Source organism: Alosa alosa, chromosome 6, assembly GCF_017589495.1.
Source record: "Alosa alosa isolate M-15738 ecotype Scorff River chromosome 6, AALO_Geno_1.1, whole genome shotgun sequence".
NCBI lineage: Eukaryota > Metazoa > Chordata > Actinopteri > Clupeiformes > Clupeidae > Alosa > Alosa alosa.
The window spans coordinates 18967900-18995169 of NC_063194.1; the positions used below are offsets into that span (position 1 = coordinate 18967900).

Genomic DNA, 27270 nt, shown 5'->3' on the forward strand with positions numbered 1-27270 from the left:
TACTAAGTAATATTGTAATATCTTAAAAGCTCCTTCCAAAACTCATTGCCTTATTCTGTAAAGCTGCGACGACTCCCTAATAGAGCCGCATTGCCCACCAGGGGATGTCGTTGTTCCTCAGGTCGGCATATCGTGCGTGTCTATTCCATGACCTCAGAATAGGCTGAATTACGGAATCTCACTTTCTATTCAAACAGTGAGAGCGGCAGAAAGAGTGAGGGACAGAGTGGGAAGCAGAGGCAGATAGAAGGAGAGGCAGAGGTGTGACTGGGTGTGAGAGAGAAACGGGCAAACGTATGCATGCTCTCCCTGTAATATGTCTTGAGATATTTTTTAGCTACAAATAAATTAGACAAAGATCTGACACAGGCAGATACCCGGCGGTGTTTTTCAGAGACATCTATTTTTTGTCAGACGCCTGCTACTATACTGCTCTTTCAGAAAAAAAAAACTTGTGGACTTTTACTTTGCCTCTTAGGAGGAATCACTTTGTGTACTTCAGTTGCACGGTGAGCAGTAGACTTGTTGTTCATTTAAAAGTAAACTCATTGATATTTGATTTTCACATATAATTGTAATGCCATAATAGTACATTTTCCTGTGTAATTTTGTCCTTAACTGATAATTTTGTTAGTCACGTATTTACTGCTTTGTCTGTTTCCTTTTGGGCTAATGTCTATGCTACATGCATGCATGAACCGTTAACCGTGAACCGTGCATGCATGAAATGTTGTGTGGAAATTCTATATTCAAAGTGTTAAAACGCAAGTATATTTTCCTCCCTAGACACCTGTGTATTACACCGCAAGCGACATCAGGATACGGATTACAATGTTTAGCAGCACTGGGACTTGGGTCGCTTTGGTGACACTTTCCTTGGTGGTAAGGGAAACGCGGGGAGGTTACGGGATGAGCATGTTCGCCGCACAGTCATCCCCTCCTGACCCATGTAACGACGAGCACGGTAACCCTAGGAGGTGCATCCCCGACTTCGTGAATGCTGCGTTCGGCAAAGATGTGCGCGCGACAAGCACCTGTGGTAACCCCGCTGCGCGCTACTGCGTAGTAACGGAGAAAGGAGAGGAGAGGTCCAGGGACTGCCACACATGCGACGCCGACGAGCCCAAGAAGACTCATCCACCAGCATACTTGACTGATCTAAACAACCCCCATAACCTCACCTGTTGGCAGTCAGAAACGTATGTACAATATCCTCAAAACGTGACTCTCACTTTGTCTTTAGGTAAGAAATTCGAGGTGACCTATGTAAGCCTACAGTTTTGTTCACCGCGACCTGAATCTATGGCCATTTACAAATCAATGGACTATGGCAAATCTTGGGTCCCTTTTCAGTTTTACTCTACACAGTGCAAGAAAATGTTTAACCGGCAAAATAAAGCCGTTATCACCAAACAGAACGAGCAGGAGGCCATCTGCACAGACTCCCACACGGACATGCATCCTCTGACCGGGGGACTTATTGCGTTTAGCACTTTGGACGGTAGACCGTCCGCGCACGACTTTGACAACTCGCCCGTGTTGCAGGACTGGGTAACAGCCACAGACATCAAAGTAACATTCAGCCGACTGCACACCTTTGGTGACGAAAACGAGGACGATTCGGAATTGGCGCGGGACTCGTATTTTTACGCAGTGTCTGACTTGCAGGTTGGCGGGAGGTGCAAGTGCAACGGGCACGCTTCAAAGTGCGTGAAAGACCGGGAGGGAAACCTGGTCTGCGAGTGCAAGCACAACACCGCAGGACCAGAGTGTGATCGATGCAAACCGTTCCACTATGATCGTCCATGGCAACGCGCCACAGCAAGAGAGGCTAACGAATGTGTTGGTAAGTTTATTTTAAATGGAGGCCCTACTGCATTTTGAATACTTCATGTTTCATACAAAATCAGCAAAAATATGTGTACAGTGTAACAAAAAAGTTCATTTGACTAGTAAGCCTATGGAATGACTAAAGTATTTGGCTATTTTATTCTAAGCATAATTAAGGAATTAATGAGCTGGCCAATGATCTGTGTAAGCAATAGGCACTATTTAGTAAAGCTGTAACTGTAGTAATTACTCTAAGTGATTTGAGAAAAGAAATAGAGCTCTATATTTATTTGCCAGATTCAAACTGATTGTAAATCTATAAACATATTAGTGTATTGTACAATTTAATCCCAATTCATGTAAAACACGGTTAACAAAGTATTCTCAGGGGAGGTATTCTAACTGTCATAAATAAGTTCTTGTTACATTTAATGAGTGTATTGTAATTGTTCAGACCCTTACACGGGTCTGGGACCTAATAGATTGAATATATGACTGAATTGATCATACGACAAGTAAATGTTCTTCAAGTGCATTGAAAATGTTATATGTTTACATAGAATATGAGCCGTGCGTAAAAACGCACGCAAATGAAACTGACTGAAATGGACTGCCATCAAATGCTCGTGGTGTCCTTAATGAGTTATATGCAATGGTCCTGAATTTATTTGCTAGGAACATAAGCTTCCTAATCAACCAGTAACCTCTTTCCTCACTTTAAAGTCCAATGGGCATGCATTTGAAAAATCGTATACATTTAATGACAAACATAAACGTTTCTTGTAAAAATGTAAGCAACATCCTACGTGACACAGTATTAGTCTAGAAGCCGAGTATGTTAGGCCTACAGTGCTCAACCCGTTTGTGTTTTGCTTGACAATATTACACAATAATGTAGCTCAGAGGAAGTTATTACATACAAACACTTACGGATGTTTAATTGTGACCTTGTTTGGAGAAACGTATTTGTGTAGTGCGATTCGAACGCTTGTTCTTTAGGAAGGAAAGCAAGCAAGTGAAGAAAGCAGTAAAGGCGTTCACTGATTTCCACTCTGTGGTGTGGCAGGTGCCATGATCAGATTGCACGAATAATTGCAGTGCTTTTGTTGACATATTTGGCACTTTTAGTATAAACTGCTTTTCTGAGCCAAAGGAACATCCAAAGCTGTGTCCATCACCCTGTGAAAATAACTACAAACAGCGTGTGATGCCCCATTCACATAGTCGCAGTCCTGTAAAAAGCTTGCGCATAACGGCTTTAGAGCTATGGTATGACTAGAAATGTCTCAAGAGCGCATAGACTAAGCCTACTCATGCGGGCGCTGTCAAACACAATTGCTGTGAAACTCACTGCACGATTTTGCTCACACCTTGGTACACCATGCACTACATCGTTGCTCTGAATGCTTGAATGTTTCCGCATGGCCTAATGGCATGACACCAACTACTCTAGCGTTTAGTTCCCCCTTTGTGCAGTCAGGAATTTCACCACAGATGTAATGTATAGTTAATTGGAATCGGAGAAGTTCCAAATGGAATGAACCCTTTACATGCACAGACTCCAACCCCAGGAAACTGAAAGGATGGTGTTGACCCAACCTTGGGTGTTTACTGTAGTTTTCAGGAAAGGTGTTGATAGCAAACAGTAATTCATTTGTTAGAAGAATGACTCTAAGCACTATTTCTAACGAAATTTTCTCTTGTGTGCAGGTCACGTCTTTTACTTACATTACATTTGCTAATTCCATCCAGTGTGAACAGACTTTTGACTGCTGCATTGTATCACTTTGCTGATTTGTCAGCAGTCATTCTCAAACTCAAAATACAAACAAGAAATCGAAGACGATCAAGGATATATTCAATTTGCATTACTGGCAAAACAAATTCTCATTCAAGCCTGTAGATTGGCTTTTGGTTACTGTGAAGTTTGTTCTCAGAGGGGGGTGATGATACACATTTATTTAACCATCCACTATTTTTGAATTCTGAAACCATTTTAACACATTTTGTTTTCTGAAGAAAAAAGGGATTCCTAGAATATCAAAGGAATATATTATTTTGAGAAAGTTTACATTTGAAAAATCAGTATTCACTTTGGACAAATGCAGAGATGGTGGTGCTGAATAAACAGCCCCATCCATCTCGCTCAAACACTATTCTTTCACAGACCACCAGAGTGTTTCTGATCTCCACTTAGAGTTGCGCTACAACTGTCTTCATGTGATGCCTTAGGGTACACTTCCCCTGTATGATTGCCTCTGATTTGGTAAGACATTTCATCAGGGAGATAGACACTCCTGATGATAGCATAAACCATGATCGAGTCTTCTTATAAGCAAAACAGTTATTTTGAATTCAGACCAGCAACTCCACATCCTTGAAAAGGTTATTCTCGCCGCCTCAGAGTCCTCTGAGACAGAATTGTAGTCTCGACTGAGGTTAGGCCATGGGGTCTGAAAGAATGTGAGCAAAAATTAAATGCAAGTTGGGTCAGTTTGAGTCGGGTGGGAAGCCACAGTCACTCAGTCTGTTTTTGAAATTCAACATGTAAGCCTCCTCATGTGTCAATCACTCAGTATGGACACCCACTTGTCAACACTTTGAAGTCCTCCATTTATCCTCTTTCATCCCTCTGTTAGGGCTGACTTGGCTCCCTTAAATATTCAGCCGAGACACAAAATAAATGTTCTGTTATGCTCGTAATTGTTCAGTGTTATGAACATCTTAGCCACCCTCTTGGCTGCATTACATATGCACTCAGCCCTCAAACAGTTTTGGGTATAAAACAATTCACTGTGTGGTGACCAGAGGATACAGTTGTTTGGGGGACAGCTCAATATTTTAGAACAACTTGTGGAATTATTTTCCAATTATGTTTCATATTTCCCATACTTCATGGACAAAGGAGCATAACAGTTTATAGCTGAGTTGGCAGTTGTGCCAGTTGCTATTCCCTCAGAACAAAAAATCTGTTTTACTCTTAAAACAGATAACCCAGACAAAATTGCTACCATACTTACCATAAACTAGAAACTTTGGAGTTACACAAGCATTGGTCCTTTCTTTGAGTACATGACTGAAAGATTGCTCCCTGTCTAACCATCCTCTGCCCCATCAACTCTCCTGGTTTTTCAGTCTACCTTATCAACACACTCCCAATGGCATTTCTACTGCAAAAGTCAATGAGTAAACACACTAAAACACACAACATTAGCTACTGCGCATTACTTTTTGTTTGCATAAATTAATTTGCAAGAGACACTGAAACTTCAGTAACATTAAGGATGAACATTGTTGAGTTGGGAGAGCAGATGAGTGCACCTTGTTGTGAGGGCAATTGAATGGCAAAGCTTGTAAAAAAGGAAACGGATAAATGTCACCCTCTGAATTTGAGTGAAACATATTCTGCCCCCACTTGGCTACATCCAGTATGTGACTTCTACCTTGAACTTTATCTTTGATGTCTGCACAGGGATCTGTTGTTTTAAGCAGGGTTCCTTGTAAACTTCATCTGAGGATGACAGGCCCGGGATGCACATTTGAACTGTGGTATTGTGGCTGGGCAGCAGGAACAGAAGTTACTGTGTCACAGGAGTGACTCATGCAGACATGGGTTTTGAATGGGATGTGATTATATCAATGACACACTGGCTGCTCTCCCGGACAGTCACGCACGTAGCTTACTCCACTTTGGCTGCCCCTAAAAATAGCAGGGAGCACTCGGATCATCTCACATTTGCGTATCGGACTGCATACAGTGGTAAAAGTTTTCCCCAAATAAGTTTTGGGTACCACTTCAAATAGAGCCGTCTTTTTGAATGAAAACTCTTTGAATACTGAGCAAGACTAATCTCAAACCAAACTGACTGGTTTAGGTTGTATTGACGTAATCAGAGAGGCTTGCAATAGTAACCTTTCTGATCTTCAGTTATTTGAGCTCTGTATAAGTACCATGTACTTTTCTGTCAAGTGACTCTTTTAAGTATGATCGGATCTGAACAAGTATTGAAACAGCTGGGCATTTTGCCCCCATGGCTCTCACATTTGAAGTTACAGCTATCTAAGGATTTTTTTTCTCTCTCAAATCTGCTTAAGCTATTGGGCAGATGGCTCTCCTTTCTCATTTGAAGCCCATCTAGCTCCAAACTCTTGACAGTTGTCACAAATTGCTTTATATACATGCTTTTAATCCAAAGATGTCATGCTTGATTATATAATTATTTAATCACACATCATAATATAAGTTATGATGTCTGTAAATTGAAGTCTGGTTCACATCTTTCTGAAATAATGTAATACAGGTATTACTAAATTAGGTGTGGCCACATGAATGGCATGTGAACTTACAAATCTTCCACAGTCATAGCCAAAATTGTTAAAGAGCAGAACATTAAAATACTCACCAGTTTTGAAACAGAACCAACCCAATACCTAATACATTTTTCAAAAGGAAAATGAGCTACTTGTTGAGAACATGAAAGAAAATGACAACTTTCTCTAATTACAGCTCACTAAATGTCACGCAATTACAAAAACATACAAAGCACTACTTGTTGGAGATTTTGGTACTAATAAAAGAGAAACAAGTCATATTAAACGAATCCACTTCTCTAATTAGAGTTTTAAAATTCATAACATAGGCACTGGCATGTGACATAGTGATCAATTATTTACAGGAGCAGGTCATTACTGGAGAGAAATCAGTGAAACTCATAACTAAGAGGCTTCTAATGAAATGGCACTCAAATGCATGATTGTAATCCACATGCATTTCTTCTCTCTATTAAATGTGTGTAGAATATTAAGATGCTCAGGAATTTAGAATCTGTCCAAATAGTGGGACACCTGGCTCTGTTTAAGATCCCACTGGCAGATGAGCCAAACCTCATCCTCCAAAAGATACTGAAATCACTCGTATTAAACAATGTGCATCACTTAAATAAAAAAAAAACATACTTAAAATTCATCACTTTGAGTAATCAGGTCAGTCAGTTTTCATGCAATGAGAGCAACCCTATAGGCCAGAGTGCAGTGAGGCTGCACACAGCTGAACACACACATGCTCCTGGATGCTAAATGCTGCACCCACACAGGTTCTCATTCCCTCTGTAGCAGTAGTCGAAAGACCAATCCCTCACTAGGTTAGCTTGGTTTATTGGGGGGCAGCAGGGTCCACCGGTTTTGTTTCTACTGATCTGACTGCTTGGTTGGTCCCAGGGCTGCCCAGATGGACTAGGCTGGACTGAGCTATAGCCTGGCCTGTGGGCCATCTGTGTTTTCTATGGTCCGAACTCTGCTATCGGCCCATGTGACCATAGAAAAGAATTTTTGCGAGAAAAAAGTGATGTCATCAAACAGTTTATTTCTCTGCTTCAGAACATCAACTTCGAAGCCAAGCAATCAGCAGTCCACATAGTCAGTGATTTTCAGACCATTGTTGCCTATTTTCGTGTGCCGGTGTGGCTAGAACTATTGAGATTGAAAAGGGTAAAAGGAGAATGAGAGAGAGAGAAAAAAATAGAGGGAGAGAGTTGTATTGATTTTCCAGCCAATTGGCAATTTGTGTTCTTATGTTTCTGAGACCAGTACTGTTTACATGTATAACCCATTATGTAGCAAGAACATGGGCAATTACATTACAGAAAAGAAAAAAAAAACAGGAAATTAAATGTTAGCAAATGGATGTTAAAAAAACCCTACTCTGTCATGGTGAAGAGAAAATGAACCCTCACATGAAAAAAAAAAATACAGAAATGGAAACAAACACATGCGGCAGAAGGAGCTGCTTTTCCTTGAGGTGGTTAATCGGAATCAGGTGCGCCTCTCACCGGGCTGCCCTGGGGGCCGCTTTGACACGACTCCACCGTTTTGCACCGCAGCGTGGAAACTCAGACACCTCCCTGCGGCACCTCTGGGGAAACGGAGTGCCTGCGAACGGCCGCCCTCACGGAGGGAATCTTGGAGGGGGCAGCGGGAGGTGAGAAGCGTGCGATTAGACTCTGGAGAGACCATGTGTGCCTCTGCTGTTCACTCCGACCCAGCCACAGGCTGGCCAGTCGTGGCAGCGGATATTTATCAAAAGATAGTGCCAGTAGAGTCTTAAGCAGTTCTTCAAAAGGAATGCACGGATTTAAGTGCTTTTAAATCATAGCTGTGCTAAAACTAATTCTAATTATTGGAGCATTATCTTTTAAACGAGGGGCCATCATTGTATTTTTGTGAAAATCTTACGTGAAACAGCTAGATAGTTAGAAGAACTGCACAGCAGTATTTCTCAACTGATCCTATTGCCTTTGACACTCGGTGTGGGCCCCTGCAGTCATATCCACTCATCTATAATTATTATAGATTGTGGTTGTACCATTAAATAATCTGTTTGCATTGTTGAACTGCCTGCTCTGTGCTACTTAGATCAGCAAAGCCTGGTGTGGTTGTAGTAAGAAGGTTCCCTCTATACTCAGAGGGGAAAAAAATGACAGAGAAATGTATTTTGGGGATTTTAAAATCCAAACCCTGGTAGAATCTTGTGTCCTCTGGGCAAAGGCTGCATGTTTTTGGGATTTTGTTTTGTGGAGCTCATAATTCAAGACAGACATGATTTGTAAGCCAAAAAAGCTTTCTCAGTCTTTAAGGGGATGCCATGAAAAAAAGCCTAGAAGAGAGCGAGAGAGAAAGAGGCAGAGAAAGAAACCGACAGTGAGGACTTGTCTTTTAATCATCACAGTCGTTGGATGGTCCTGATCAGTCTCCTCATGCTTTGCCGTCTCTTTGGCTCTGCTTGTGTGCATGTGCATGAATGTGTGTGTGTGTGTGTCCTTATCATATCTTTTGACACAGGCCTGTGTGACACGGCCTGGCTGGGGTGCTCTGCCAGTTGATTTACTCATGGAACCCAGAGGACGAGTGCTGGTATCAGACGTGGGGATCTGCTCTGAAATGTTGATGAGATGATGGCAGGCACATGTTTGCTTTATCTGATGCCCTTATTGCCTCCATGTCACACCATTCTGTGTCAGGGTGGGCTGAGAGCATACACACACACACACATACGCATTACGCACGCCAGCATATAAGCATCCGCGTGCGCGCGCACACATACACACACACAGAGCATACTCATAAAATCACACATATTTACCCTAAGTTTTGGTCTCCACTGCTCTTTGCCTGTCACATGGTATCTCATTAACAATGTCTCACATACACAGACACACCGCATTAATCACACAGCCAAAGTCTTAATTAATTGAGATACTGTACATAATGTATTAAATAAATATAGTAAGCAATATTTATCAGTTAAACTTTAGACTTTAACCATAAAACCAGAGTACTAATGGCTTCACGCAGTATACAGTTCACATGGGGTGTCTGTCAGTCGTTTGGTGTCTCTTTTCGCTTTGGTTGGAAGAGCTGGAGCTGAAATAGCTGATTTCTTTTTGCGGGCTGCTAAGGCAACCACAATAACAGAGGAGGGGGGAAAAGAAGCAAATATGGAATGTGCTGCTTAGTGGCTTTATGCTTTTTGTGTTAAGCCTAATGCATGTTTGATCGCTGGCACTTTGTGTTTGAGTATAGTGTGTTTATGGGCGTGTGCATGTCTGTATGTGTGTTTGTGTGTGTGTGTGTGTGTGTATGTGTGTGTGTGTGTCGGGGGTTTGACCCCCATGCTCCCTGTGTTGGGCTGCAGTATTGCCAGCGACAGGACCCCCCTGGGAGTGTCTGAAGGGCAAGTGACTTGGGGCTGGGGGTGTGATGATTAATAGCCCTTGTGCAAACTATATGCTCAGTCTGTGCACACACACACACACACAAACTCACGCACACAGATACACACACACACACACACACACACATAGCATCACACACACACACATTCATACCCGTTCATCCCAGCGGTCTCAGCTGGCTCTCCTGTTTCATAGACAGAGCTAGAGCATGACACAATGCAACAAAACACATATAAATATACACATACCCACGCATACAGCCACACAAACAAACAAAACAAACAAACAGACACAAGAACTCGTGCACATGTTTCAACACAGCTGTGAAGTGAATAGTGAACACTCTCAAGAGACATGCTGGCCCCTAGTGGTTCAGTTGTAAATAGCACCCCTAATCTCCAGTGGACGTGGAATGAGAATGATTGCACAGGCAGAGAGCTCTGCCCCCTCCTTTGGCCTGGTCTCTGGCCCCTTTCCCTTCCCTCTCCACAGCCTGTGGGCACCAGCTCCTGTCTCTCTCTCCCAACCTCCCGCGCCCCCGCCCCACTCCAGGGAAGAGAGTGACCCAACCGTGACGCATGAATGCAAGCCAAACACGGTTACCAGCGGGAGCGAGCCCAGCCAGCAGGAGGCTAATTGTTGGGGAGGAGGGCTCTCTTCCCTCCCCTGCCAGGGGCGCAGTCAACTGGGATCAGAGCTGGAAGGGTGGCCCTGCTGGGTGGCCCTGGCTAGGCCCCAAGGTCCCCTGCCCACCCCTCGCCCAAGTCCCTCTCATCCCTACACAGCCACCACACTCTCCAGCGCTGTCTGCCAGAGAGTGTGTCACCCTCTAAGAAACTGATGTCAGACTGTGTGTTTTGTTTTCCACTGTGTTTGTATGGGTTTGGTTCATTGTCCGTCCGCTGTGTGTGTGTGTGTGTGTTGTCCATCTTTCACTCGCTGGTGTTAATGTGAAGAAAGGCGCTCTCACACTGCACTGTAGATCCGTCTTCATATCCACTCATGGTTTTTGTGCATCTGTTGAAAAGCCTTTTCCACCACTGCTGGGCTAGGCTGCATACCTGAGGTTCTTAGCAACTTCTCTCGCCATCTGTCTCATAAAACCCAGCTCTAATCTCCATAATGCACACAAGTAAACAAACACAAAACAAAACCCAAAGCGGTGCCGTCTTGGGGAAGGGTCCTGTTTTCCTCCCCTAAGGTTTTCTGTTGATCCCCTTATTCAGAGGAATAAAAAATGCTCTTTAATTTTCTTTTTGTGTTTACATAAAACATGTCTGTTTTCAGTTGCGTTACTTACAGTCACGTAACCTGGACGCCAAAATGCTTGTCAATGAGTTCAAGGCATAGGCACTAGAATGAATGTTTTTCCTTTTCTGTGTGTGAGTATGTGCTTTTGTTGATAGCTGTCCTTTGCTGATAAAAAGTAAAAAGACCCTAACTTCATAGACCACATTAAGCAGAGAAACATAACCTCTTATAGTCAGTAATATACAGTCCAGTGAAATCATTTTCTTGTTCTTCTTCCCTTTTGATCTTCTTTAGTCATTCTTTCTTTAAAGTATATTTGTTTGGGCTTTTATGCCTTTAAGGCGACAGGATAGTGGAGAGTGACAGGAAGTGAGTGGGAGAGAGAGTCGGGTTGGGATCCGGAGAGGACCACAGGGCGGGAATCGAACGGCGTACGGTGCAGGTGCCCCAGCCAGTTGCGCCATGGCTGGGGCCTTAATCATTCTTTCTACTTGAACTTACAGAGTTCATCTCATCATAGTTTATACAGTATATGAATGCATGAAATGTGTCATCATGCATCTAACCTAGTCAGGGAAGATTTGCGCTCTTAATGTACAGTGTGTGCATGTTAGGTGCTTTGGATATTTTTCTTTCCGCCAACACGTGCACAGCTGTGTTTATGCATATGTACAGTCATGGCCAACCTCCAGATGGACCTTCATCTTTTTCTGGTCCACTTGGTTGTCTGTTTCTAGGACCTTTTTCTTTTTTTGACCCACCCAATTTCTAGAAGTTATGAATGAGTCATTTTCATCATGTTTTGGCTATTTTAAACATTTCACTATTGAAGAACTGGCTGACATCTAAAACCTCATCAGTGGTACTAATACAATCAATTTAACTGTCTCTATTAAACAAAATAACCAACAAGATCACAACAAGAGGTCTATCTCTGTCCACCAGATGTGGACCTCTCATCATTTTCAACTCATAGATCTCCCCTAACAGAAGAAATCAGTGAGGTCATGATACAAGAAGCTTTAATTTTCCTTTGCCTACTTTGGACTTCTCAAACTGAGCAATGCCTGTGAACGAGTTGTTTTCAAAACACAAAACACTTTATGTACTACATATACAAATGTGTACCCTTACACAGCCACACACACACACACACACACACACACACACACACACACACACACACACACACACACAGACACAACATGAGTGACTAACCCTTTTCTGAGAATCAGGAACCACTTACAGGATCTCAGGCTGGGAGATAAATAACAGGCAGAGAGACAGACCCAGAGAGCTGAAAGAGGATGACTACCAGACTCCCAGCCCCAGCGGACCCCTAAATAACCCTGAGCCCATCTAGGCATCTGAGAGGCAGACGCGGCCCTCAAGACAGAGAGGGAGAGCGGGAAAGTGACAGACAGAGAGGGAAAGAGGGAACCTGGGGATTCATCCATTCATCCCGGGTGCTGTCATGCAGAGGACATTAATATTCTACGCAGGGAGAGCAGGGTATGAAGGGGTCTCCATAACTCCTTTCTGGCTCTCTGGCTCCAGTAGCCAATAGGAGGAGTGCCAGCTGTCTGTCCGCACGTCGGCCCACGACCTACAATGTCTCCTGGGCTGATGCAAGTAGCTGCTCCCCTCTCCACCCTAGAGATGAAACCATCCAGGCGTGACTTCCTCTATCCACTCCATCCATGCCAGTCTTCCCTTGTCCTTTCATGTTCTTCATATTCTATGCGTTTAACTTTAAAGTCTTTCACTGTGTGTGTGTGTGTGTGTGTGTGTGTGTGTGTGTATGACACAGGAGCTCACTTGGGTATAAGGATATTGCAGTATTGAGGAGGTGCCTTCATCTCTCAGCTAGAGTTTTTCTTTCAGACACTGAGGCCACTTTCCGCCAGATAACTGCGTGGCGACAGGATATCTAGCTTCCTTTCAGATGGTTGGGAAGAGGAATGAGTGGGGCCCCCTCAGTAGCAAACACACACACTGGCCAAAGAGAGAGTCCAGCCTGCTGCTTAGATGCAACCTGTGCTCTGAGTCAGACCTCGCAGCCCTGCACTGATAGCCCACCACCCCAAGGGAGCTTTATAAGTGATTTTATGATTATACACAAGGGTTTTAAAAAACACAAAAATCCTTCAGAAAGAATATGTCCTAATGATATACACTAACCAATTGGGATTGAACAGTATTTTAGTACTGCCCCAGCAGTCTGACATGAGCAGGTGGACAACTGAACTTTTGACCCTGTGCAGAGGAAAGTTTCTATACTGCAGCTGTCGAAAGAAAAATACATAAACAATTAAGGGCAGCATGAGGCCCACTTGAACAAACAAAAGTATGTTTACAAATAATACTTTCACCAGAGCTACTGTTGCATCTGAGCTGTCTTACGACTGAACTCTTGACCCTGTGCTGTGGAATTCCTCTTAGGTGCTAAGCAACTCTTGCAGGAACAGTGGGGTGAGGAATGGGTGAGATGATGAGTTAGGTGAACAGAGCCCATTGCAAGAAAATACACCATTTTAGGGCTTTTTGCTTTTGTTAAGGACATGGGATAAAACAGGATGAATACATTATTTTTGGATTACATTCGGTTTAAAACACCAAGCACATCCAGTTTCTGTCCATGTACGTACAAAAAATTGTCCCATTACTCACCACTAGCATATACACATAAGACACACACTTGTTAAGGCTCATACAACTTGCAAATCAATTTTATGTCTGATTTGAAGCCACAGAGAAAACAATTAGTTAGAATAACACAAAATAGTGTTGCTCTTTACTGCTCCCCATGGTGTGTGTGTGTGAGAGAGAGAGAGAGAGTGTGTGTGTGTCTGCCTGCCTGCCTGCCTGTGAGAGAAGCATATAAATTAAACTTGTAAACTTAACAGGTCATACACAAGAGGTGTGTGAATGGAAATTACCCCCGCAAATATAATTAACTGGCTGCTGCCACCTTTAAAACACAGCTGTGCTCCCATCACAACCTCGTGGTATACAGTGATTGCTCTAATGAGTCTTAAAACTCTTTTGTCCCTGTACTGCTGACAATGTCCAAAGTACACAGACTCTAATTCTGGAAACAGCCAACATGTTTGAGCGGGAGAATGTTCTGAAGACCAGAGCAGACTCTTTGGGTGGTGTGAAAGCCCCTGACATGTGCTAACGACTCACTAAAATTTGTACTGACCCTGCCAACAGAATTTTACAGTTGGGTGATCCACCAGTCAACTAACATGCACCTGATCAAGTAAGGGCCAAAGCTTGTGTTCTTGGCTTTACAATCACACTGCACTGGCTTAGCATGGGAGCCTTCTATAGTCCTCTGAGGAGCTTCAGAGCTTCTCTCTGCCGTCTAGTCACGTCATAGAGGCTGATACATATGTTTACATTCCACTCTTATGTATTAAATTCAATGAAAAAATAACACCTCGAAAGTAATCCTGTTATGAGACTATTTCAGCACTTAATATGATAGGTACAGGTCCTACATTGCTGTTTAGCAGCACCCACTGATGATGGCTGGAACGAGATCTATGGGTGAACAGAGACCTATTAGGCACTGGCCTGTCAAAGATGTGATGAAGCCTCGCTGGGAAACAAGCGGCAGGTTGCTTTAATAACAGTATACATTAAGCCCTAGTTGGCATACAGACCAGTGTTACTTCTCTAATATGCAAAAGTTGTCATCATCAAGGCACAATTGTTGCGTCAGTGAGCACAAGCACATGTGCCCTCTGACTCTGGGGAGTTCAGTCACCTCATCTTTCCACTGCTTGTTAGCCTACCTCAGTACATCCAAGGACACGCCAATTAAGCCCTAATGTTAGCAACTTTATAGGCACCCATTGAACACAGGGTGGCTGAAGAGATGACAGAGAGGTTAGCCAAGTATCCCATCCCACCCAACGCACACACAGCCAATCACACGCTCTGATATGCACAGCCAGAGATTGTTAAGACGTGCTTGGGTCGGGGCTCTTGGTGGTGGGAAAGTACGTTGTCTTAAACCACGGGGCCAGTGAAAATAATGCACTAATGATGGAGCCGATACCCCATAGTGCCTCCATATCTCCATCATTAGCTGTATTCACATACTGGCCTCGCCAGGGTGTGAGGAGCATGTGTCTTCCATTTTGTAAATCTGCACAAATCAGCTCCCAGTGGATAGAGAACATATTTTCTGCTTGTTTTGGTAAAACTTCTCATTTTTTACCCACTCTTGAAGAGCACTTACACTGGGTGTATATAATGTATGTGTCCAAAAACTGCTGAGCTAATTTGGGATTTTGTGCTATTGCTCTTTTAGGTTAATGATGATGAACATTTTTACAAGTCTGTGTGTTTTTCTCATCATTATGCTCCGTGTTCTGTAGAGGCCTGGAACCACGCCATTTTATTCTCATAAAATAAAATGTATTCATGTAGGGCTTTGTAGAGGAAAGATGCCATGTAGGCTGTTACAAATACTCCCATGCCTCCTTATTATTATGTTCTGGCTCTCTGAAGCATAATAAATAACAGCTGATTTAGCTTTCATTCAAACAATGTTGGTAGTGCATCGCACTTCAGCTACCTGCACCACATCAAACTCTCAGCCAGCCGTCCCCAGGAACTAAAGAGGTAATATAATAAAAGCAGTCTGTCTCAGTCTGTGTATCTGGTAATTCCCTTAGTTATCCATCTTTCTCTCATCTATTCCCTGTCTCTGGCTCTTTCTCAGTCACCCAGATCATTTTCACACCCAGTAAACTTTGTGAAGAAGCCCCCTCCTCACCAAACTGTTGGGCTGCATTCCAATAGAGTGGCGTGAAAGGGGGGAGGGGGGGTGGTGGACTTATTAACACCCTCTAAAGGCCCCTAAATCCTGTGAACGGGGGCCAGAGGCGACGGCGAGCAGTGATGACACCTGTGGCTGTGGAGCTGGTCTGGAAGGCTTTGGCTGTCATGCTTCGGAGAGATGACTGGGGTTGAGGAACCCAGGGCCACACATCTGCAGACCCGCCGGTCAAGGCAAGAAATTTATGGACTGCATTGAGAAAGACAGAAAGAGAGAGAGAGAGAGAGAGTCAGAGTGAGAGCGAAGGAACAGGAATGCCGGTTGGAAAGAAACGCCTGACAGTGTGGTCCTCCGAGACGTGATTTATTGCCTGGAGAGATGCACATCCATTTAACCAACATTTTTCTGTACTGGTGTCCCGACATCTCTATCTTTCCCACTGTCTATGAGTGTTCTGTGTTTTTTGTCTCTGTCAGCTTGGCACCATCATGCCTTATCTCAGAGGCCATTTTTCCTTTGTGACAGCAGTTTGATTGATCCACCTCACCCTGCAGGAGGACCTGAGCATGCGAGGCCACATTGTTAAATCAGCAATGGGATTTTAAAAGCGGCCTGGGGTTTTTGGAGCATTGTAATGATTGATGAAATCAGTTTATGCACTAAGGGTCCCCGACCACAGCCAGAGCAAAAATTATGAAATCAGGGTAGTGTTTTTGTTAGAAAAAACTCACTTTAGGCCGCCTAAAGAGTTCCCTTGCCCATCAATCACCAAAACATCTGTTTCCTCACTGAGACAAATATTCCCTGATATCATACATATTCTGGCCTTGGACAGGTCATCTCATTTTGACTTTGGGCCTGACACTCAATCCACCATTTCAGTTGTAGTCATTTACAGGAAGATTTTTATCTCAAACAACGTCACGCCTTTCGATGCCATGTTACAACACCTACTCAATCACCTCAGCCACACGAATACGCACAATGTCAAGCACAAAAGATAGACCTTGATTATTGAGAGGTACATACAGTCACATAGAAAGTCTTTGGTCTCTGCCCCAGTCCTTTGTTGGCAGTTTTTGTGCTTGGCTTCACCCAACGGTGCCTCTGTTGTCTGTCCAGCTCTAAGGGAGAGCCACATCCATTTTAAAGAGTCCCTGGGATCTTTGTGCTCTCTGAGCTCACTGTGTTTCAGACAGAACTTTCCAGAACCCTCATTAGTACAGTGAGTAGTCAGATCTACACTTTAGTGAGGGGAGGTGTTGTCAAGATTGCTGAAGGTTGACTGGAAGGTTGCAGGACTATTATGTTCTTGATTTAAAAAAAGAAAACATGCAAGACAATGGTGAACAAAATACTCGGATATTGGTAAGTTTGTCACAGGATGATGACGCAATGGGTAGGACTGGGGTAGAGCTTTAATCTTGGCACACATGTTTCACTTCTGCAAGGAATCAGACAGGAAATGACATGTCTAAACTGACACCTCTTTTCTGGGTGTTTGCTTTCTTACTCAGAAGCGCACTGCACAGAAAGTTATCATGCAGCATCTAAAACGTCAGTAGCGCTCATTTTAAAAGGAAACTTTACAGCAGAACCCTTTCCCCAAACAGACCTCCCAGCTAGTAGATTTGAAGTGTTCAATAATCATTATTATCAGGAGGGCTGACTAGCTTGCAAACACTTGACCTTTTTGGCTCTTAACTCTGTCCCAGAAGCATAGTAAGAGAGACTAGAGGCAGTTGAAAGGTCGGTTCATGTTGTGCGTAGTGTCAGCACACTGAATATACTGTTTCGGGTGCCCGCTTAGGGACTATGAGAACAGGGCTCTTTCATTCAGAGTGCAACTTTCTCTCCAGCTTCTTTTGATATCATGCTCATTAACACTGTGGAATTTTCAGGGCTCTCCTGCGATAGACAGAATTATTCCCACTTCTGTGTAGGATGCATGGTCTGAGTTGGGCCGGGTGTTTGATGCTGTGAAACGCTGGCACCAGACCAGCATGTATTATCATTGGCACAGTGTGCGAATGTTACTCTATGGAAGCAGCAAGAGTTGCAGTCATTACTTATTGCACAACCGTATCATTTTTGGAACTTTCATGTCTTTGGATGCCAGGTCAGGCTTGAGGTGGAGCACATAACCGTCACTCCAAGTTGAACTTTTGGTTAGACCCTTCACCAAGTTCTGCTCCTCATCACATTCTGCTTAATCTAGCTCATATTGAGCTAAATTAGAATGGTAGAGAATGACAGCAGACCCTTTGGACAAGGGGCAAGCAACACATACTGACAGGTACAAACCAAAGTTCTCAATCCAAAAAGAAACCGATGACATCATCTTGACAAAAGTAGTGAAACCCCAAAACCAACATTGATGAATTTACACTCATTAACTTGCCAAAGCATGAAATAAAAATGCACTGCCTTTGGGCCACTATATTGGACCTGTAAGAACGTGGACTCATCACCCTGTTCAGTCATGTGCTATGTTGCATGGTATGCATGCCCATAACATCCAAACCAGGCTATTTGAAGTCCAGCAATAATACATTTCTTATAAATCATAGAGCACGCTAAAGTCTCAGTGGCCAATAAAACGTACAGTAGTTTTCTCTGTAATCATAAAGTCCATGCCACCGCAGCCTCATACTGCTGACTGTTTACATAACTGGATAAAGAGGTGGGCCTAGCCCCACCATTTGGGCAACATGACACTTTTATGGTCTACTTAGTGAAAAAATGCCATATTGCCACGTCAGACACACGTACTGTGCATTCATTTATCCCCATTTTAGCCGGCTTGTGTTTTGTTGAGACGCTGCATTGCACGCTCTGCCTAGGCAACCAACCCAGTTTACGAGGCGTGACTCATCCTACAATGCCGGGAGGTCCGATTGCTCAGCTAATTGAAGCTGGCTAGAGATCACAAGCCGAGCCTCAGCCCCTCTTGTTACAAAAAATGCCCCTAAAACCCATTACATCACAGACGCAAGGAGGATGCCCTCTCCCCAAGTGCCATTGGGTGAGCAACACCCTGCTTTTCCCTTGGAGTCTTGTTAGTTCGTATTTGCCTCATAAAGGCAATCCCCATCCTTAAAGAACCCAAAAGGAGCATTATTTTCCAGAACACAATGGCGGGAAACTGTTCTGTCCTAATGGGAACACTACAGTCTTCAAACCCTAATTCCACATACATCAGGGATTATAGGACAAGCTCAAGTAATGGCGCTAGAACAAAGGGCCAGGAATGAGGGTGTTAGTGTTTGCAGGAGCTCATTAGATGTCTTCTGTTGTCGGTAAGTCCTGCCTCAGGCCATTGGTGGGGACAAAAAGCCCCGTAAATCTCCTGGCTGAGGTGCCACAGCTCCTAATCCAGCAGCGGCTTCTTTCCATCCAACACACTGATATGACCGGCTCTGCTCAGGTTCTTGTAAGATCTGTGGTCAAATGTCACAATGAATTCTGCCACGCTAAGTCCAATACATACCTCTCTTCCTGAGATGGTGTGATAAATTGTGGAATGTGTCATGTGGTCAACACCTTTGTGGGCAATAGACCTCTGAAGTTCGCCTACAAAAAAGAACCAAAACGGCCATCTTTGCCCATATAAGGAGATCCGGTTGTTAATTGAAGCTAACTACCTATGGCAAGTTGCATTGCAAGTTAGCTCTGGGGTAAGTGAGCCGCCTTCACGTACCGGAGATCACAGTATCCACTCGAAGGCAGAGGACAAAAGTGTGTTCAGGAAAACGTCTGCATTTCAGACTTTTTCTTCCCCGCTAGAGTTTAACAGGTGCGATAATTCAAAATCCCCATGTTATTTTCCCATAGGAAAAATCGCCAGATACCGGATGTCAAAGGTGACTGCTTTTTTGTAGGCAAACTTCAGAGGTCTATGGGAAGGAAGGAAGGCCTGAGGGAGTAGAGAAAATAGCCAGAATTTCTTCTTGTGTCCACCTTGCATCACTGTGGTTGGGTCTAACCTTTTTATCAGTTAAATCATGCTATGAATCATAAAGATTTAATACATTTAGAAATATTACCAGTGCACACAGAGTTATTTCTTACCTCAAAGGCATCCAACTGTCAGTTTTTCTGAACGTTGGAATTCCACCTCTTTGACATGATCTAATGGCTGATGCTGATAACATGAATGATGTTACTCACATAAATTATGACCTACATTGCAGTATGTCTTGGCTTTGGTCTTGAATTTGAGAATGAGAATTTCTATTGGATACTAAAAGAATGCTGTGACTAACTTTAATTGCTAATCCAACAGGGTCTGATGAGAGAGAGACAAAGATGCTGGTTCAACATCAAAATGTTATATCATGTGTCTTGTTTCACTCAATGTCCAGTCTGTGGCTACAAAACTGCTGCCATCTCCCTCTCACTCCATGTCTGTCTGTTCCTATTTCTCCGATTCTCTGTCTGTCTTTTCTCTGTCGCTCACTTCGAAATCCCTCTATTTGTAATAGACAACATGCCCTTGCACAACAGAAACTGCTGGTTGGGTGGATTTCATCTTTTTATTTGTTTTCTGAATGCCAGGGTGACGGGTTTCCTGACAACAATGAGGCAATTATGTCTTAGTCTATAGAAGCAGACGTCCACGGCTCAGTTTAGCTTTTCCTTTCCATTTTTTTTACGTCCCCAGACATTTTATCAAAAGCATTGCGGCTTGTCGTAAAAAGGACTCATCATCGCTGAGGTTGAACCTTCAGGGGTGTTTTCCCACCAACTCCCAGCAAAGCAACAGCTGCTCCTAAGGTGTGCCGGCAGGGAAAAGCTGACTGTACAGTGTCTCATTTGCCTCATTACATGCCCTGCGTGCACGAGCCATCCAAACGCTTCTGAAGAGACAGAAACCTTGTTGTAATGTGGCTGGGAGACAGCATTTACTGTAGAGCTCTGTGAGTGTGAGAGTGATGTAATGGCACGAGGAGCTCCTCTGGTCTTTATCAACCCTGTTTGGGTTCTGTTCTGTTGTTTACACTGTGCTTAGATCCCGCTGGTTATGTAGTGGTGGAACTCTTCTCAGATACTGAGCATTGTTGCAACTCCATCCAGGAGACTGGAGAGCATGAAAATGGAGTATACCTCAGTATACCTGATACCAGTGGGCCCTTCAGACGGACTGAGACTAATGAGATATGCTGTTCACACCTCTTGCCAAAGCTTATTTGCATCTGTTTGTCCTAGCCCTGCTCCTTGCAGTGATTTTTACACTTGCCGTGAAATTGATACCTCATATTATTTTCCCTGTGCGGACAAGCGTGAGATAATAGCCGTTGTCAGCACTCATGAGTTTTAAGGGGTATTTCTGACACATCTCCCACACATTACACAAGTGTTACGCAAGTGCAATGAGAGCATCATGTGGGCTTGGTAATGAGCGCTTTCACTAAGCACTACTGAGCTCATTTTTTTTTCTCTCCTTGAAACATAATTCACTTTATAAGTGTAACTTAGCTTGGTGCCAGACATTGCATTCGCCATGTGCTGCAAAGACTAGTACTGAACTTACGGTATTACTCATTATATTACCCAATAAATAGACAGCATGAAATCAATATTCCAACAGGAACACCTTTCACCTAGATGCTGTGTTTAGAGAACAAAAACATTTTGTAATATCTGGCCACACAAAAAGAGTTGGTAAGCCTTGTCCAGTTTGCCAGAACTGTGTAATGTCCACAGCATCCCGTAATTTAAAAAAGGTATAAATAAATACATTTTGATATCAGAACAAATCTAATCAAGGCAAACTTTGTATCTCTTGTAGGCTACTGGTCTGGGGCTAATTTGCTATGCCCTTTAGAGTAGCATAGTCATGATGGCGATTATTTAACTGATATTGGATAGCCCACTATAGAAAGATTGCAGGGACATATTTTCCCTTGTGGAGAAAAATAAATGTTGGGTTGGGCTGATAAAGATCCACTGATGATTGGATAATTACTGCCAAATTAACTGATATTGGATAGACTGATATTGAAACATTGCAGGAACACATTCCCCCTTATGGAGCAAAACAAAAAGTGTTGTGTGACTGTTGTGACTGTTTTGTGAGAATTCAAACTCCCATATGTGGATGTTACAACCCCAGTGTGATTTTAAACAACTGGAAGAAAAGGACATTCATTTTTTTGAAAACAAAAAAATAATTCACTTCCACCACAGCTGGGAGGGATGTCAGAAATGTCTGGCTCGGACTGGCTGGATGATTTCACCCTGTTAAACACACTGCTGTCAAAAACACAATGCGTGACAGATGCTTGGTGAGACATTTCGAGCTTGCTGATCTAAATAGAGTTTATCAGAGCAAAGCCATTGGCACTGAGAAACAATTAAGCCAGCGATAAGAGGGGCTGGACAGGGGGGATGTGTGTGTGAGATAGCACAGCGCTCATTACGAGAGACTGAGGACAGCTGTGAGATAGCACCTATTCATCACAAGGCATGCGATCGAGAGAGAGGAGAGAGAAAGAGAGGGAGAGGATGAGGAAACTGAAAGAGAAGAGGATGAAATTGAGAGAAATACGAAATAGAGAGAGAAGGAGAGAGGAAGGGGAGCACCATAAAAACAGTCAATAGGGTGAGAGGGTTTGAGATAAGGATTCTGTGTGTGTGTGTGTGTGTGTGTGTGTGTGTGTCTGTCTGTCTGCGCACGCACGCGTGTCTTGAATGCATATCCCATTGGTGCTGTTGATTAGCATGTCAGTGTGAGTGTTTCCAGGCACAAGCATGACATCTTTCAAAGTCAAAGAGATTGCTGGAGGGAAAGAGTGGAGGAAAGATAGCATGTCAATAGCCTAAAGGTGAGGTGAGTTTGAGATAAGCTTTTGTTTGCTAGACATTCTGTGTGTGTGTGTGTGTGTGTGTGTGTGGCTGTGGTGCAAGTTATGTAAGAGCAGCAGAAGTGTTGTGTTTTTCAGGACAACAACACCAAGTGTCTTGAATGCATATCCCATTGGTGCTGTTGATTAGCATGTCAGTGTGAGTGTTTCCAGGCACAAGCATGACATCTTTCATGTTTGGGATGTAAAATATGACATGATGGCCTACGTACAACACAAGTAAGACAAGTGACCATAATAATGTAACTGCATATTAGATTCATTGAGTCAAGATAATGATGAAGTCAGTGAGAAGAGCTTAACCAACCAAGTACCTCTGTGCGGTCACCAGGCAGGGATCACTGCCCTGTAGCAGGTGTAAACAAGGGTCTTTCAGCACATCGAATGACCCCTTCAGAATCACAGCCCAGTTGAGCGAGGTCGATCCAAAGCCTGGCCTCGCTGCTTCAGTAACCCCCTGTCCCTTAATGAAATCCTGGGAAGCACAGTCCACAGCTCGCTGATGTCATTAGAATAACAGTCCTTTCTCAAGTTACCACGGGAACCCTGGATGCTACTCAACCACTGGTGATACTCTCAGTGTACCAGAGCTGAGATTTAAGACAGTTGTAATGGGGGCTGAATAAAAGCCACTGGGTTTTTCGGAGTCTCAGTGTGTTATAAATTGATGTAACTGGTAGCTTGGGGATTTTGTTATTTGATGCTTGTTCACTGTTAAAAGCAAACCAAATCAATTTCCTCTCTATTCGTTAATTTCAGAGAGAGCTGGATGAAGTAGGTTCTAAGTGTACATGTGCGTGTGTGTGTGTGTGTATATGCGAGTGTTCTGCAATCAAGTGCTCAAGTAGGTTGGAAACCAGGAGAGTCCACTGATGTTGAACTCTACCCCCTGCCCCAAACCCCCCTCCTCTCTCTCTTTCAGCCTGCCACTGTAACCTGCATGCCCGTCGCTGCCGCTTCAACATGGAGTTATACAAGCTCTCAGGCAGACGCAGTGGGGGTGTCTGCCTCAACTGCCGTCACAACACAGCTGGTCGCCACTGCCACTACTGCAAGGAGGGTTACTACCGTGACATGTCTAAGGCCATTTCCCATCGCAAGGCCTGCAAAGGTAATGCTTGCATATTACGTATATATACTATATTCATACTGTATATACACATATTGTAGTTTTTATTTCACCACCAACTAGATCAAAATACTCTATAGTAAGTGCCTACCATTTCTTTTGGAAACTTCTGAGTCTGTGCTGCAGTTGCACAGTACTTTTAAGTAGTAGGCTCACCAAGAGTGTGCAAAGGGATTAAAACACGGGGAGCAATGTGTCCCTGTAAATCCCCTGATCTGTGATATAGGAAGAGAGAGAGATTAGGCAAACCCCCTCACCTGTCTCCCACCTGTCCTAGTCTTAGCCCTCTGACCCCATTAGATTTAAGGGATTCAGACCCTCTGAGAATTCACACACACTCACACGCCCATAGGCACAGTGCCCCCCAACCCACCATTCTGTTCAGGATTCAAGAGAGAAACGATTTTAAGTGCAATACTATGAACTAATGTTAGCTGCTTATTCGTATACCGATTAAGACCATTCACTAATCCACACACTGTGTGTTCTAAGTAACACACATTAGTGTCTAAAATAACTAATATGTAATTCTGGTACTAAGAAGCACGTACAGTAAGGACAATATGCTATAGCCATTTCCTTGAGACACCTCCCCTGAGACAGCAATATTAAGAAGAACCTTTCACCCTATACTCCTACCCTATCTACAACATATACAATTGACTCCAACATGATACCTCTCTGCTGGGGCAGGAGAGGACCAATCTCATTTAGGATGAATGGGCACACACTGAGAGAGGACCTGAGAGAAGACCCTGACCCAGGACGTAGCACGGGGTGCAGGAGTCCCTTACAGATGAGCTGCTCGTGGTTTATTAGATTTTATTTACTTAACTTGGAGGGGTGTAATGAATCAAGCTGCGGCTGGGTGAGTTGAGACCAGGTGAACCCAGAAAGGAGCTCTGGGAATGGGGCAGGAAGAAAAGGAGGGTCAGTGTGTGTGAGAGAGAGAAACTGGAACACAGATAGAGTGTGAGAGAGAGAGAAGGGGAGACTACAGACTAGGCTGCTGGAACACAGTATAGAGGTGGCTGCAGCAGCTTTGCTAAATGAGCAGAGTAAGACTGATGGTGTCCCACACACATGATTTCCACATGACAGGACAGTTGGTACTGAACCATCAAATTAGTCTCCCTGTTCCTATACCATACACCTGAACCAGCAGCAGGTAGATTAGTATTTTGGCATGGAAGTCTGTCCTGCAAACAGACAATCTGTCCCGCAAACTTCATTTCAGCAAGAGTAACGGATATGGGTGCAACAATACACTCCCTCTTAATTCTAACTTTGGCACTGTATCGAAGAGGTGCCCCATTCTCCCATTCTGCCTGCCCTGCCCCTGAGCCAATCAGGCACAGGAAGCACACCGCCGTGGAGAGTTTCCTCCGCTGCGCCGAGGGGACTGCGATTTACAGCGCTCCCTTCCCCTGCAGACGGGCGCGAGCTGCAGCCCCTCACTGAAACCCAGAGCCTCAACAGACCTCACCGGCAGTGGCTAATTGGACTAAGCGCCCGTCTGGTGGGTCGCGTGGGGCCGGTATATTCGCGTTGCTGTCAGGAGCCCCAGCCCCAACTGTAACTGATGGCAAACACTGGCCCTGGTCGGCTGTCATCACCCCTGCACTCCTGCCGGCCTGCCTGCCGGAGGAAGGGAGGGAGGGAGAGAGAGGCGAAGTAGTGGTGGAGGGGAGATCTTGTGGAGGTTACAAATGGTTTTTCAGCAATGCTTCTTGCCCACTCGCTGCTCTGCCAGCCCAAACATTTATGCAGTCTATATTTGGGATGTTGTTTTTTTAAAGTTTGGTGCAGAGGAGGAGAGGATGTGGGCAGGTTACACTCTCAAAGAGTTCTCTCTGCAATCGCTCTCTTTATCGCTTTGTCAAGCACACACACACACAAACACACACACACACACACACACAAATTCCCACAAACACTCTCACTCTCTCTTTCTCGGTCTCTCACTTTTTGTCACTTGCTATAAACACTCGTGCTCGGGCCATCTGTCTCTCTCCTCTTCTCCATCCTGCTCGTAATGAGATTACCATATACACCTTAGCGGGAGCTTTTGGATGGTGGGTGCAGGGGAGAGAAGCAGTTAGTTCCAGGGTGGTGGTGCATTTGAGCTCTCGGCCAGGGAGGCCCAAAAAATGGCCCGTGGCTCTCTGTGACATCACTCAGGGGACGCCGGTATTTATTGTTGGAGGCAGCCGACCATCTCGCCCCGGCTCAGCCTGGACAGGGGACGCTGTGGCCTGCCAGCAAATGGGTGGAGAGGGAGAGGAAGGAGTGCGCCATCAGCGGCTGGTGTAAAGAGTGGGCCACAGAAAAAACAAAAGGGGGAGAGAGAAAATATGCCCCCTACACCACAGACAAACAGACACACACACACACACACACACACACACACACACACACACACACACACACACACACACACAGTTATACACCACACAGACGCACACACACAGAATGAGGTTTCAGTACCGAGGCGAATCTGTCTCTAGCGGTGCTGTGGAATGCCTCATGCTTTATTTCCCAGATTAACGACTTCATCCCTCATCAAGCGCCGTGTAAACACCCTGCTCCCCGTCCCCAGCTTGAGCGGTTTGCTTTACCCACCTGCCCCCACCAGCAGCACAGCACCCTCTCCCCAGCAACTCTTTCCTTTCAATCTGCTCACGGAAGGGCTCAGAACCACTTGTTCCTCTCTCTCTCTCTCTCTGTTCTGTTCTGTCCTCTCCCTCTCTTCTCTTCTCCTCCTCCTCCTCCTCCTCTCTCTCCATCTCCCCCTCACTGGGCCGTCTACGTGATGAGGGAAAAATGAGTGCCCGCTCACGGCGGCACAGCGGTTACGCCAGGGCCCCTCCGCCGTGGGCTGTGAGGGCGGTAGGCTGCTGCTGGAGTGCCCTCTGGGGTGGAGAGATGGCTGGGGAGGGTGGGGTGGGGTGGGGTGGGGAGCGTGGAGTGGGTGGTTGGAGGTGCAGCCAGAGCGGGGAGCCGGATCTGAAGTGGAGGTGCGCACACGGCGGCGTACGTCAGGGTGACTGATCTCACACCGCTGCCGCTGCCACTCCAGTGCCACTTCACACACCAGAGCCGAAGCCGAGGCCCCCGCCATCTGCCCAGGCTCTCGTCACAGTGCAGCCAACTCAATTATCCCAGCCCAATGAAAAAAAAGATGTATCTGGATGGCGAGCGCTCTGGAGGAAACACATTACAATGTGAGCTCACAAGATGCCCAGACGAAGAGAGAAAACTAGATAGTCGAGATAACTACCCGAGGTATTTTGGAATAAATGTATTTTGCTTTATTTATTTTTGGTTTGGATGGTGACAGAAACTCACCACAGAGTATGTTACTGCCAAGCAGTTAATAATACTCTGAAGGCTGAACTTGACACAACCCCAGTGTGTTGACTACCCTGTCCATACCACACCCACACAAAAACTGCAATTTGGTGGAGTTTATGTTAAATTCCATTAAGTTTAGTGGAACATCGTGTATTGAGTCATTAGATGTGGTCTTATAAGAAAATTATAGTTTTTGTAAGCAGAGGGGTCGGCCAATAGACCATTTCATACCTATGCTGTTTAGAATCTTTGTTTTGTTAAAGCATTGTGCTTTTTTGTCCTTTTTTTATGAGGCCGCCATCAAATAAGTGTTGC

General features: G+C 44.5%; 1 protein-coding gene across 1 annotated transcript in view; it reads left to right on the top strand.

The window, feature by feature from the left end:
• Positions 1 to 213: 213 nt before the first annotated feature.
• Positions 214 to 27270, top strand: part of ntn1b (netrin 1b) — a 43726-nt gene continuing 16669 nt past the window's right edge. The window contains exons 1-3 of the mRNA XM_048246825.1: positions 214 to 509; positions 787 to 1846; positions 23395 to 23583. Coding sequence (XP_048102782.1) covers positions 832 to 1846; positions 23395 to 23583 — 1204 coding nt within the window. The 5' untranslated portion in view covers positions 214 to 509; positions 787 to 831. The remainder of the gene's footprint in view (positions 510 to 786; positions 1847 to 23394; positions 23584 to 27270) is intronic.